Source organism: Lithobates pipiens, unplaced genomic scaffold (genome assembly GCF_037356315.1).
Source record: "Lithobates pipiens isolate NorthernLeopardFrog02 unplaced genomic scaffold, aLitPip1_a1.2 Scaffold_16, whole genome shotgun sequence".
In the NCBI taxonomy this organism is placed as follows: domain Eukaryota; kingdom Metazoa; phylum Chordata; class Amphibia; order Anura; family Ranidae; genus Lithobates; species Lithobates pipiens.
Genome location: NW_027507748.1, coordinates 278,161,080 through 278,173,966, shown reverse-complemented (window position 1 = coordinate 278,173,966; position 12,887 = coordinate 278,161,080). Strand labels below are relative to the sequence as shown.

At 39.8% G+C, this 12,887-nt stretch overlaps 1 protein-coding gene across 2 annotated transcripts in view; it reads right to left on the bottom strand.

Annotated features, from left to right (window-relative positions):
* Positions 1-12,887, bottom strand: part of LAD1 (ladinin 1) — a 108,853-nt gene that overhangs the window by 44,527 nt on the left and 51,439 nt on the right. For both annotated transcript variants that reach the window (XM_077481478.1, XM_077481477.1), the window contains exons 2-4: positions 1,991-2,107; positions 300-834; positions 14-159 (exon numbers count right to left, since the gene is read on the bottom strand). In XM_077481478.1, coding sequence (XP_077337604.1) covers positions 14-159; positions 300-834; positions 1,991-2,107 — 798 coding nt within the window. The remainder of the gene's footprint in view (positions 1-13; positions 160-299; positions 835-1,990; positions 2,108-12,887) is intronic.

Genomic DNA, 12,887 nt, shown 5'->3' with positions numbered 1-12,887 from the left:
CAGATATACATACCTAACAGACACCGGAGTCTTGTACTTGGACTGATTCCCATGACTGGGTGATGTGTTTGTTTCATTTAGTGGTTCTGAAGGCGTAGTATTCATTAGGCCACTGACTGGACCACTGGTATTCTTTCCTTCTGTTGGGTGGTCTTGTGCCTAATACAAAAAAAACAAAATATGAGTATAAAACATAATATTTTATTCTTTGGAGTTATAGTATGCCATATGCGTTTCTGTTTATAGCTTTCTGTGGCTTTTAATAAAGAACCTTGTGAAGTTAGCTGTAGTTTAATTACCTTACTAACTGGTATCTCTGTTTTCTCCTTTTCAAGCCTTTTGTCGGTTTGAGAGCTGGCTTTTTGAAGCTGTGCCTTCTGGACCTGTATTTTGTGGTCCTCTTCTTTCCAGCTACTAAATTTTTGGTTAAGTCTTCTTACATTCTGATTATTGTGTAATGTTCCTTTTACACTTTCAGGCTCTAAACACTGTTGAGTTTTAGATGAAATACTTTGCTTTTGGCTATTAGATGTTATGTTTTCTGTTTGATTCCGGAGATTATTACTTGTTGTATCATTGTTCTGGTTTTCTTCATTTGTAGTTGTCAACTTTTGTTTCTCTTGTGTAGTACCCCTTGGTTGTTTTGCCTCCTGTGTCTCAGTAGTAGATACCTTGATTTTGTCTACTACAGTGCTTGTTAGCTTGTTGCCTTCATTGAGTTGCTTAGGTTTTTCAGCCTGTTCTTCATTTTGAGCTTGGAAGTTTTCCGGTTCCTCTTTATTTAATAACTCTTTCTTTTCCTTGGGGCTTATAGCTGAAGGAACTGGCTGTGAACTGGAGCAGTGATGCAAGGATAGAAGACTCAAAATAGGAACAAATGTAAATGTAACTCAGAGATAACCTTTTTCATTTTACAATAACAGGTATAAACAGTCAGGTAAATTCAATAAAGCAGTAACATTGCTTTTCTGGCAGTATGACCACTTTAAAGAGGAATTCAACTCCACTTTTGAACGTGTACCTACAGGTAAACTTACAATAAGGCTTACCTGTAGGTACAGTGACCTCTTCCGGAATTAATCCGTCAAAATTACTCTGACGGATTTGGTTGTCGGAATCTCCGACCGTGTGTACAAGGGCTAAGAGTTCTCCATCAGGTTTGTCCCACCCAACAACTCGAATTCATGGGCACTGCACCTGCTTGGGTGGGAAGGGAACTCTGAGACTAGCTCTCCATTAGGTCTGCCTTCCCGGTAAGTGACAGGGCACGATAGTGGGTGTATTTAAAAGCCACTATTGGACGAATTAACAGCTGTGGATCCATCCGCTGCCATTTACGACCAATCAAAAGTAAAACAGACATGATAGGCAACCAGTCTCTCAGTCCCCATCAGGTCCCATCCACCCCTAGTACAAAACCCTCAGCCGTGAATTGGTCAGTGTGATGGACGCAGTGACCAGGGAGTAAAAGAGCACATTGAGGAGTGTGTCCAGTGTAGACACTTGGACCTCAATGCTGGCATTGACAGCTTAATGTACCTGACTGTGGTACCCTTTATGTCTTCCCCAGAGTGTGTATTCCACATTGATAAAGCTAAAGGATTCAGAATGATATGGACAATGGCATCCTTTATACTTCTCCTGCCACAGGTTTCCTTTAAGAATCAAGCCCTCTCAAAATAAAATAATCAGTTAAGAGTGGATGTTGGTAGTTTTCATGGCTCACTTCTAAAAAGGGTCATCATTTCCTCCGTTATGTTATAAAATGCTGCTTACTGGATTAGTCATATGAAGAATGCAGACACAAAGTTAACAGTGATAGGTCATGGCGTAGATGAATTTTATGTCTTATCAAGGTAAATCAAGGCCAGCAAAGAGTAAATCAGTTGTCTACTCAAAACTAAGTAATCACACTTGGGCTAACTTACTAAACAACCATGTCTGCTAAATATGTTTGGGTCTGATCAGCAAGAAGCTGTGATAAACTTGCCTGCTTGTCTCAGGAAACACTTCTATTACTTTGTTTGTAGTTGATCCTTCACGATTTCTTCTCCTTCTTTCTCGTATTATTTCCTCTTCATCATCTTCAATCCACTGCTGGGCCATCCTGACAGTACAAAGGATTAAACAGAATCAAGATTCACTGCTCATATAAAACAATCTATAATAAAAGCTAGTAAATTGCTGTTTATGCTTCTAAAAGCTTTGCACAACTCAAAAGATTGCTAATGGGGAATTCTAGACTTTTAGACACCAGGTACACAATAGAAAATTACATTCTTGGAACTTTTGTAGACTGCATTTGAAAAATATATAAAGATGCTCATTCCCATAGTATAATTGGACCCATGTTATTTAGTCAGTAGTAAATCAGGGTTTGATTTACTAAAACCAGAGAGTGCAAAATCTGGTACAGCTATGCATGGTAGTCAATCAGCTTCTAACTTCAGTTTGTTAAATTAAGCTTTGACAAAAAAAAACTGGAAGCAGAATGGAGAGCTGCTCCAGATTTTGCACTTTCCAGCTTTAGCAAATCAACCCCACTGTGTAGTCGTTTTAGTATTTTTTACTTTTCTTTTAGGTATAACCTTTATATTATAACCATACCCTAAAAGGAATACTGCTTTTATTTTCACTATGAGGTCTCTTGGTTCTTTCCAGACCAAGCAAACAGTTGAAAGAATGCCATGATCACATGATTACCAGTGTACTTTATCCATTATTACACTGTTTATCTGTTGAAAACTCGAAAGTGGTTATTAGAGGAAGAGGAATTGGAACTTATAGTTCCTGGTACTCCCTCTGGAGTTCAATTCTTTTTAAACACTGCTTCTCAATATAGAGTCTTCTATACCAGAACACTGTATAGACCCATCTGTCAACCAACAGATAAAAGTTATAATTTGGCTGAAACAGGATTGAATGACTGAGCCACACAAAGCTTTTGTCAAAATAGCTCAGTTCCTGAGTTTTTGATGGACATAGTTAGTCAGGTTGAAAAAAAGACACAAGTCTAATAATAATAATAATAATAATAATAATAATATCATACAATCCCATATATCCAATTCTATAACCACAGTTGATCCAGAGGAAGGCAAAAAACCCCAGCAGAGCATGATTCAATTTACTAAAGCAGGGGAAACAATTCCTTCCTGATCCCCCGAGAGGCAATCGTATTTTCCCCGGATCAACTTTACCTATAAATGTTAGTACCCAGTTATATTATGTACACTTAGGAAATAATCCAGGTCCTTCTTAAAGCAATCCACTGAGCTGGCCAGAACAACCTCTGCAGGGAGTCTATTCCACATTTTCACAGCTCTTACTGTGAAGAAACCTTTCCATATTTGGAGATGAAATCTCTTTTCCTCTAGACGTAAAGAGTCATTAGAAATAATAATGAAAATCCACACCATACAACATCTCTGTTTTTTTTATCTCTTGCGGGCCAATGAAAACAGAATAGCTTTCATCACATACAGCTATTTATTGCCACTTAATCATACTAAGCTTAAAGTGAAGCTATTTTCAGCAAGTACACATTTTGAGCTGGTTTTGTCATTTACTAATACGTAATGTGTGATGCAACTTCAACACGTAGGTGTGCACTATAAAGATTATGTGCATGTCAAATAGTACATTTAAAATTCTTCCTGAAATACTGCTGAGAATACATATTAAAGCAGAATACCAGATAGAACATATACAAATGAATGCAGCTATGTTTTATAATTGAGAGATCATGAAATATATTGTTTGAAATGCAGGTAGTGTAAATACCTTAATGTGACTTGATAGCAGCCTCTTGTAACCCCCTATACAGCAACACTCAAACTGGGATAGAGAGGGGCAAGACTGTGGGCCAATCAGCTGTGCTGCATTCATATATGTTGGCAAGGAGCATGCTTTTTGAAGAAAAGAGAAGAATGAGCAGGGAGATTACCTTACCAGACTGTTGCTGCTCCTTTAGTGGCCAGCGAAAAGATTGGGGTTGGGGAGAAGACACCACTGTATCCCTTATCTGTAATGCTGCATACACACGACTGGACTTTCCAGCAGACTAGTTCCGACAGAATCAGTCTGCCGGACAATCTGATCATGTGTGGGCTAATCTGATCATTTTTCAATAAAAAAATTTGATGGACCTAGCAATAGAACATGCTTCAAATCTGTACGACAGAGTCAATTCCTATCAGGAAAGCCGTTCGTCTGTATGCTGGTCTGATGGACCAAATACGACGCAAGGGAAGCTATTGGCTACTGGCTATTGAACTTCCTTTTTTAGTCCCGTCTTACGTCATCACGCTCAAAACGAACTGACTTTCGAACAGACTTAGTCCATTCATGTGTGGCCAAGTCCGTTCGTTCTGAAAAGCCAGTCGGAACTCCGCCAAAAAGTCAGTCGGGAAGACCGTTGGACCTAGTCTGCCGGAAAGTCCGGTTGTTGTAGTCCAGTAGTTATGCCCTCCACCAGGCTGTGCTCTATAAGGAGGTTTTGTAAATCTCATAATTGGATGACTAAAAACAAATCATTTGGCAGGTAAAACAGACCATATACAGTATGTATTTGATATTGGTATTTAGCTGCTTTTCTGGAGTTTAGGTTTAATAACAGGATGAGCCATTTAGGGACCTAATTTTGTTATGTGAAATTTGTCTCATCCAGGGGCATATGTAGAAGGGTCCCATAGCAACATTTTTATTGGAATGCGCAGATGTGCCACAGGGCTCTCTCAGTAACTGACTACTGCGTGGTCAGGGATAACATCTTGCCTAGGTGAGAAAAGCAGAAGTAATTTAAATAAAGTTTATTGTAAAAAAAAAGTCTATTGGTAAGAGAGGATAGAGTGAGGAGGCAGGGCAGCACAAGATATCACTAATGCCGAGTACACACGACCAGTTTTTCCATCAGAATAAACTCTGACGGTTTTTCTACGGAGTTCTGCTGAAACAAACTTGCCTACACACGATCACACCAATGTCCGACCATTTAGAATGTGGTGACATACAACACATACCACGGGACTAGAAAAAGGAAGTTAAATAGCTAGTAGCCAATAGCTGCCCTTGCGTCGTTTTTGGTCCGTCGGAACAGCATACAGACGAACGTTTTTCCCGATAGGAATTGATTCCGTCAGAAAGATTTAAAATATGTTCTATTTCTAAGTCTGTCAGAATTTTCGGAAAAAAAATGTCAGCTGAAGCCCACACATGATCGGAATATCTGATGAAATGATTCCGTCTGATCGGGTGTACACGGCATTAGGGTGAAGGTCCACTTTAAAGAGCCAATTATATCTTGCCAGTGAGGGACAGACTGGCAGTGTTTCTGCAAAGAAGTCCCCAACCCAGTTATGCTCATCTAGCCAATGCTTCCTTGCTACTCCTTTTTCCTGCACAGCTGGTACTTACAAGTATGGGGACCATATGACCTCTTCTCCTGTGGCAGTGCTCAAATAAAAAAAATCTAAAATCACTAGGCTCAAGCCCTATCACATTAAAGAGAAAATTATGTTATCAATCCCCACAGTCACCAACATTGCAACGGGGCTGCAGAAGAGGAAGGAGCTGCTAGGTAGCACTATAGATGTTAGTATAATGTAGTTGGGATAGCCCCTTTGCAAAGACACTTTCACTTTGCCATGCATTGGCAAGTTAACGATGTCTGTTTAACATGACACCAAGACCAGCCTGTAAAAGAAGACAATAACTACTTATCTTTCTGGTGCTCAGTATCCTAAAACTTTGCTCTAGATCTTTGGTTGCAGTTCAAATCAAAGGATGCACACATTTTTATATATTAGTTAAAGTCTGACCTTACCCACAATATAAACTGCACACGTTTTACTCTATCCTTATACTAAGAGTATACTATGTAATTACTGTACCACAAGCAAGAGTCTTAAAGACACACATAGGGCATAATATTATTTTTAAAGACGTTTCCATTAAATATGTGTTTTTGTCTAAGCCTACCTAATATTAATAGTTGGGGACTACTTGGCAACCATCAACTGATGAAACAATAAATAATTTGGTCTGCATTATGTAACATAAAGCACATTGTACAGAGTTCAGTGGTTAGGATTATGTAACACAGTGACATTGCTGGTCATTGAAAAGAAAAACAAAATTCCATGGTCTTAGTGGTCATTGGGAAAAATGACCAGCAACATTGGTCTAGGGGAGGAAAAATGCACAGTGTCATTAGTGAATAGAGAAATAAAATGTGCTGCTAGGGTTGGCCAGCGGGGAAAAGATGTCTGGCATCATTGTTCAGTGAAAGAAAAAATGCCTTACATCATTAATCAGTTGGGGAAAAAAAACTCCTGATGAAGAATGGCATAATGTCAGGGGTAAAAAATACCCTGAAGTCAGTTGCCGTAAAACATGACATTAGTCTGTAGAAGGAATGTCTTGCCAGTGGTGGTGTGTGTAATGCCGCGTACACATGGTCAGGATTTCCGACAACAAATGTTCGATGTGAGCTTGTTGTCGGAAATTCCGACCGGCTCCATCGGACATTTTTTGTCGGGATTTCCGACAAACAAAATTTGAGAGCTGGTTCTCAAATTTTCCGACAACAAAATCTGTTGTCGTAAATTCCAATTCCGATGCACAAAATTCCTTGCATGCTCGGAATCAAGCAGAAGAGCCACACTGGCTATTGAACTTGAATTTTTCATGACTCTTCTTGACGTTCGGCATTTCCGACAACATTTGTGCGACCGTGTGTATGCAAGACAAGTTTGAGCCAACATCCGTCGGAAATAAATCCAGGATTTTGTTGTCAGAATGTCCGATTGTCTGTACGCAGCATATGTGTGCGTGTATCAACAGATCTCCAATCACCCCCCCCCTTCCCATCTTAAATTAACTCCCTTCTTTCTTAACCACTATAGGCCTCAGATCCAGGACGCCTTCACACTTTAGATTTTACTCCATGACCCCTTCAGGCTTTAGATTTGCCCTCTTTCCCCCTTAACCCCTTTAAACCTCAGATCAGCAACCTTTTCTTTTTTCAACTTTAACCTCTTCAGACTTCAGGTCCACCCCCCCCACCCCCTTTCTTAAACCTATTCAGAACTTACTCACAATGCTGGTCTGTGGCCTGTTTCCAGCACCAGATGTTGGAACAAGCTTTCCAGCAGCTGACATTAGGATATAGGAAGAAGCACGAAGGGCAAAAGTGGCTGGATAGACAGGTGTCCCAAACAAACTACAGGGGCATTGGACACATCTAGCCTGGCCTTTGTGTCTTTGCGTGGTCTGCAATGGCAGTAGTTCACCCATTGGTCTCATCCAACCCATGCAGACTTAAACTGGGATAAAAGAAAGGGTGAAGCACAGTCACTGCACTGGTTTATTAACTAAGAAGCACAAATATATGCTAAAAGCAAATACAGCTGTCTATATGTGCATGCCTAATTACAAAACTTAGAAGGAAGGTTATTAAAACATTTAACGTGTATATACACGTTTGCATAGGTACATGCCCCTGACATTCCTGTATGACAGTTATCTATTTATCTGCTTGTGATAGAAAGTGCAGTCATTTCATTTGTGCCTGCCTGAACCACCCATACTTGTCATATCTGGCCATTGCAGATTAAGCCACCCACTAGTAGCAGGCAATGTGATCTACACCTTGGTATGATACAAGATGAAGTTATCATGTAAAAAAAAAAAAAATGAATTCCCTTTAAGATCATTATATGATTTTAATTTTTTTTTCCAGTGATGATGTATATTCAAGCAACCTTATAGTCCAGTGACCCAAAAGCAAAACGTAGGTGCCGTTCAGCTGAGAGGTAAAGTCCAGACAACCACCTGCATTTTATAATCCAGCCACTAACTTGAGACTAAATGTCTATGAGCACACACAGACAGTGGGTGTATAACTGTCCTACAATTTTTATCCAGGTTTTAACATACAGTTAATGACGTCCAATAATCTTTGGACATTTCTTATCACTTTATGGTATTTATCAGCCATTAAGTATTACACTTGTACAGGGAATTGTTAAACATTTACTGCTTGAAGCAGCTGCTTTTAGCCGTTTAATCATATTATCCATGTAGCATTTGCTTATCGGGATGCCGATTCTAGCTTCATGTCATGTCATGCTTGCATTTGATACTAATGGTCTCCATTAGGACTTTGTCCCTGCAAAGAGACATATGAAATCTAAGCCAAAAGAGTCATCAAAACATGTTTCATTACTACAACCTAAGATAAAAACTGATGATCAAGCTCTAAAGGGTTGGCATTTAATAAATACTATACTATATAAAAAAAACTCTGATTAGTGTATTATCTATTATATATAGGATTGTTTCTGTAGGTAGATATTTTTCATTGTTAGACTGCTTGCATGAACACTGTGACCGGTCCAATGAGCAAAGATTCATGAACAGATACACTGTTGAAGTAAAGTAGAATGGACTGGATATAGTGAAAAATCCGGATGGCCACACTCTGATAAAATCACCTTTACCGATCCATAATAGAAAAAACGGCAATCCATACAGCAATGGGGGGTACAAATACAGCACCGCTAAAGCTTTTTACACCTTTCCTGGTGCTTAGTCATAGCCACTTTTGTGCCATCCATGTCTGTTCATTGTTTTAGCCTGCATTTAAAAAAACCAGAGCTTACCAGACCCATATTGTATGGATGAGTTCATACAGCCACTGCATTGACTAATGGCCCGTACACATGCTCCGAATATCCTACGAAAACTGTCGTCCGAGGAAGAATCGTACCGATTTTAGAATCGTGCGTACACTTTCGACAGCTGATCACGACAGTTCATCAGATATTATTCGATCGGACACGCGCGAAAATTTTCCTTGTACGATTCCAGATCGTACGATTTTCGTTTAGTCAGTATAGTTGTCATCCGAAAATACAATACAAATACATGACAACATATGACATCACTTCCGATTTTTTTTCCCCGTCGTACGAGCATTTTCGTGACTTGATTTTCCTATTCAATTTCTACTTGCGACTATTAAGCGAAAAAGGTTGTACGATATTTGGATCGTGTGTATGGGCCATAACATAGGCTGCCTGATCCAGACACATAAACAAACAGCTTTTGCATGCTGTACGTGCCTCTGCGCCCATGTGAATGCGCCCTTTGAGAATCATAAAAATGGTCTGGAAAAACAAGAAACCAGTCCATGATTACAATCATTTTCATAAACTCAGATGGGATTTTTGACTGAAAAAATGATGACAACTATTTTTATTTTGCCATGGTAATGTCACTTTAGATGTGATCAGGCTGGCATAAATATTCTTATCAATGTCTGTTAATGTTTAAAAACCTTGTTCTTGTGTTTTGTCATTTTTATATGCAGATTGGAGAAAGCCATTGATTCATTGCAAGTCCTGCACCACACATTGCAGTGCTACATATTACAGGCATACCCCGCTGTTTAGTACGCAATGGAGTTTATTTACTAAAGCTGTTCAATTAAGCTTTGGTAATAAAACCTGCAAGCTCATTGGTTTCTATACAGGAGTGAGTCTTATTTTTCACTTTCCAGCTTTAGTAAATAAAACCCCATTGTGTACTTAAAATTGGGGTATGCCTGTACGCAGTATGGCTGACTTTCTAAATAATTAACGCATGTTCAATTTGAAAAATAAATTTTCACTTTGCATGGTAATTTTCACTTACCTTAGTGGCTCAATTGATGTGGTAGAAATCCACTTTGCAAAAAATACTCAATCATGTACAAGAAAAATGGAAAAAAACATTTTTTTGCTTGCACAAGAATAGATTATTTAAATCAGCACAACTTCATCTCACTCACTAAACTCAGTGAAAACTCCCTTCCAAAGGGAAAATGTACTTTCCAAAGTGAACAGGCTTTACTACTTTTGAAAATCAACCACAATGATTGTGCTTTATTACTTCTCGCAATGCAAGTCTGTAAATTGGCTACGTCATTAAAAACAATACATTTCCTGAGTGGTTGAGATCAACAATTAGGTCATTATAGCAGCTAATCTACTCTGTCTCCTCTACAGGCTAATCTACAAATCTCTACATGTAAATGCAATAAGAAATTGAAGATCCAGAATGTAAGAATGTAAAAGTTACATAAAACAACTTAAAGCGGAGCTCCACCCAATAGGGGAAGCTTCACTGTTAAAAGTCAGCAACTACAATATTTTTTTTGGGGGGGGAGCCTGGAGCTCCTCTTTAGGATTAAGATTGTGATAGTAACTCAAAATATGTATTCACTATGCTGTTCTTTTAAAGTGGTCCTAAACTTCTCACTTGAAAAATGAACAAAGCATATTGTTATATAGTCTGTATTTGCCTCAATCCAAAGCACTTTTGTATTTCTGTATGCTGTCTGGTTCCTCTGTCATTTCTCACAAGTTGTGCAAACTCCAAGTAATGGACGGGGCAGGGAAGGGGCCTCTAGCACACGGCCTGTAACTGACAGTCTCAGCTGACCATGTTTCTCTATGAGATTGTGTAGAGAGGGGTGTGTTCGTTCCATCTGTTCAGGTCTCAGATTACACTCAGCTCTCCTCCCTGAGCAGTGCAGTGTCATTAGATCCCCGCCTCTGGAAGCTCAGACCAGCTGGGTAGATTTGGCTATTTGAACTGATGTAGAGAAAAGGTGGCTGCAGATAAGCAGGTACAACTTATGCAGGAGAATTTGTTTCATCTCTGTGTATCATCTGAAGATAGTCATTTCACTGGGTATATGTAAGGCTTTACATGCACTTTAATGTTTATCTAAACCTGAACCCCTAAAGCAATCTTGTCGATATAGTAAAAAAAAAAACACACTGTAGAAAATATTTAATACTTACCTTTCTTATTGGCAGTGTGTAACATATTTCCTTCTGCTGGTGCCACTTATATCTAATAGTTTTAGGCAGTGACGGCCGTAATGAAGGGCACAGGGATGCCATCCCCCCCATCCATGCGTCCGACCCAATAATCTACACGCATAAATTCCAATGGGGTTTTTCTTTTTTTTTTTAAGCACTCAATTAGAGCCTGAGGCTCTAATTGGTTTAAAAAAGCATGGGCACTGCATCTTGAGCACATCCAGTTGTGTGACCATAGCAAATTAATATTCACTATTGTCTTCCTGCTTCTCCTCGCCACCAGTCAGGAAGCGTGAGGAGCACGATTGGCCGAGAGGAGAAGTAATAATATTGGCCGGGCAGCGGGGAGGATGTACTGGAAGAACCAGGACTCTGGAGATGGCAGTCCAGAGCGATCTCTTAGTGCCCTGCATCAGCGCCAATGGAGATCCTGACCACGTGAGTACCACACGCAGGGGAGGGGGGGGGAGTCCGAGGGAGGAGGTCGGTTTGTTGGTAAATACCTAAACCCCCTGTTGAGAGTGTGGACACAACAGTGACATAGTGACAGATGGGAGGAACCACAGCACCTAGAATTGAAATGGGTACCCGTTAGATAGAAACATCAGATAACAGTAGCGCCTGTAGCTCTTCAAAAGAGTAAACATTTTACAGGCATACCCCACTTTTAAGTACACAATGGGGTTTATTTACTAACGCTGGAAAGTGCAAAATGAGGCTCACTTCTGCAAAGAAACCAATGAGCTTCTAACCCCAGCTTGTTTAATTAAGCTTTGGTAATACAACCTGGAAGCTCATTGGTTTCTATACAGAAGTGAGCCCGATTTTGCACTTTCCAGCTTTAGTAAATAAACTCCATTGTGTACTTAAAAGTGGGGTATGCCTGAACTCACCTTCCTCTGAAAAGCTATGTATTAAGCATCTTTACAGGGTAGCTATGATGACAGCATCACCTTAAATCAAACATGTTGTTGAAAATGTTCTTGTAGTATTCGTAAAAACAAACCTTATATCCTGCTTTCAGTTTATTTGTGGTTACCTCTCCAGTAAGGTGTGTTCATATGCACTTTCTTAAGACTTGTTAACACTAGTGGTGCCCTCTGAAGAGCGATCTGATGTGAATCACTTTTCAGTGGACATTTGATAGGCAGCAAAGAGACAATATATATCACCTGTTTTAACCCCTAAAAACATGCATGAATTACACTTGGTTAAGGGGAGTTTGTGGCATGGCATTTGGTGAATGGGTCGTGTTCGGCAAGCAGCAGTGCCCGACAAATTTTAATGGGAGATTAATTATTGCTGCGTCGCAATGCAAAGCAATATGGGTGCAGCATGACTGCACCCTTGACCTCTGCCTTAGCAGCTTAAGAGGAATTGGTTGGCCACAACGCATGGTTTGGTGGTGTGGTTGGGCTGCTTTTTTGCCACACAACTCCCCCACAAGCACAAACAAGGCATTAGAGTGACAACTATTACTCAGTTCAGCTGTGCTCTTGGCTGATTGGAGAAGAGCATCCAATGTCCAAAAAAAGTCTCACTTGATGATTTGTATAGTTTATTGAAGATAAAAGTATACTGGAATTGATTTATTTATTTTTATACTAGTAATGGTGGCTGATCAGCGACTTATAGCAGAACTGTGATATTGCGGTGGACAATCAGACACTTTTGACACTTTGCAGGAACCAGTGACATTAATACATTGATCAGTGCAAAATATATGCACTCTCACTGTACTAATGACACTGGCTGGGAATGGGTTAAACATCTAGGGTGATCAAAGGGTTAAATGTGTGCCTAGCCAGTGTTTTTGTGTTTACTATGTGTGCTGCTTTTACTAGGGGAAGAAATGGATTCTAGTCCCTAGTCCCAGGAACACAGAATACATCCTTTCCCCCCTGTCGATCCCCATTCTGTGTTGTTTACTGACAATCGGCAGGTACTGGAGGACTTCAAGGGCATGCCACTCACAGATCGGCTTCTGCTGTGAATAGACACAACAGAAGCACCCCC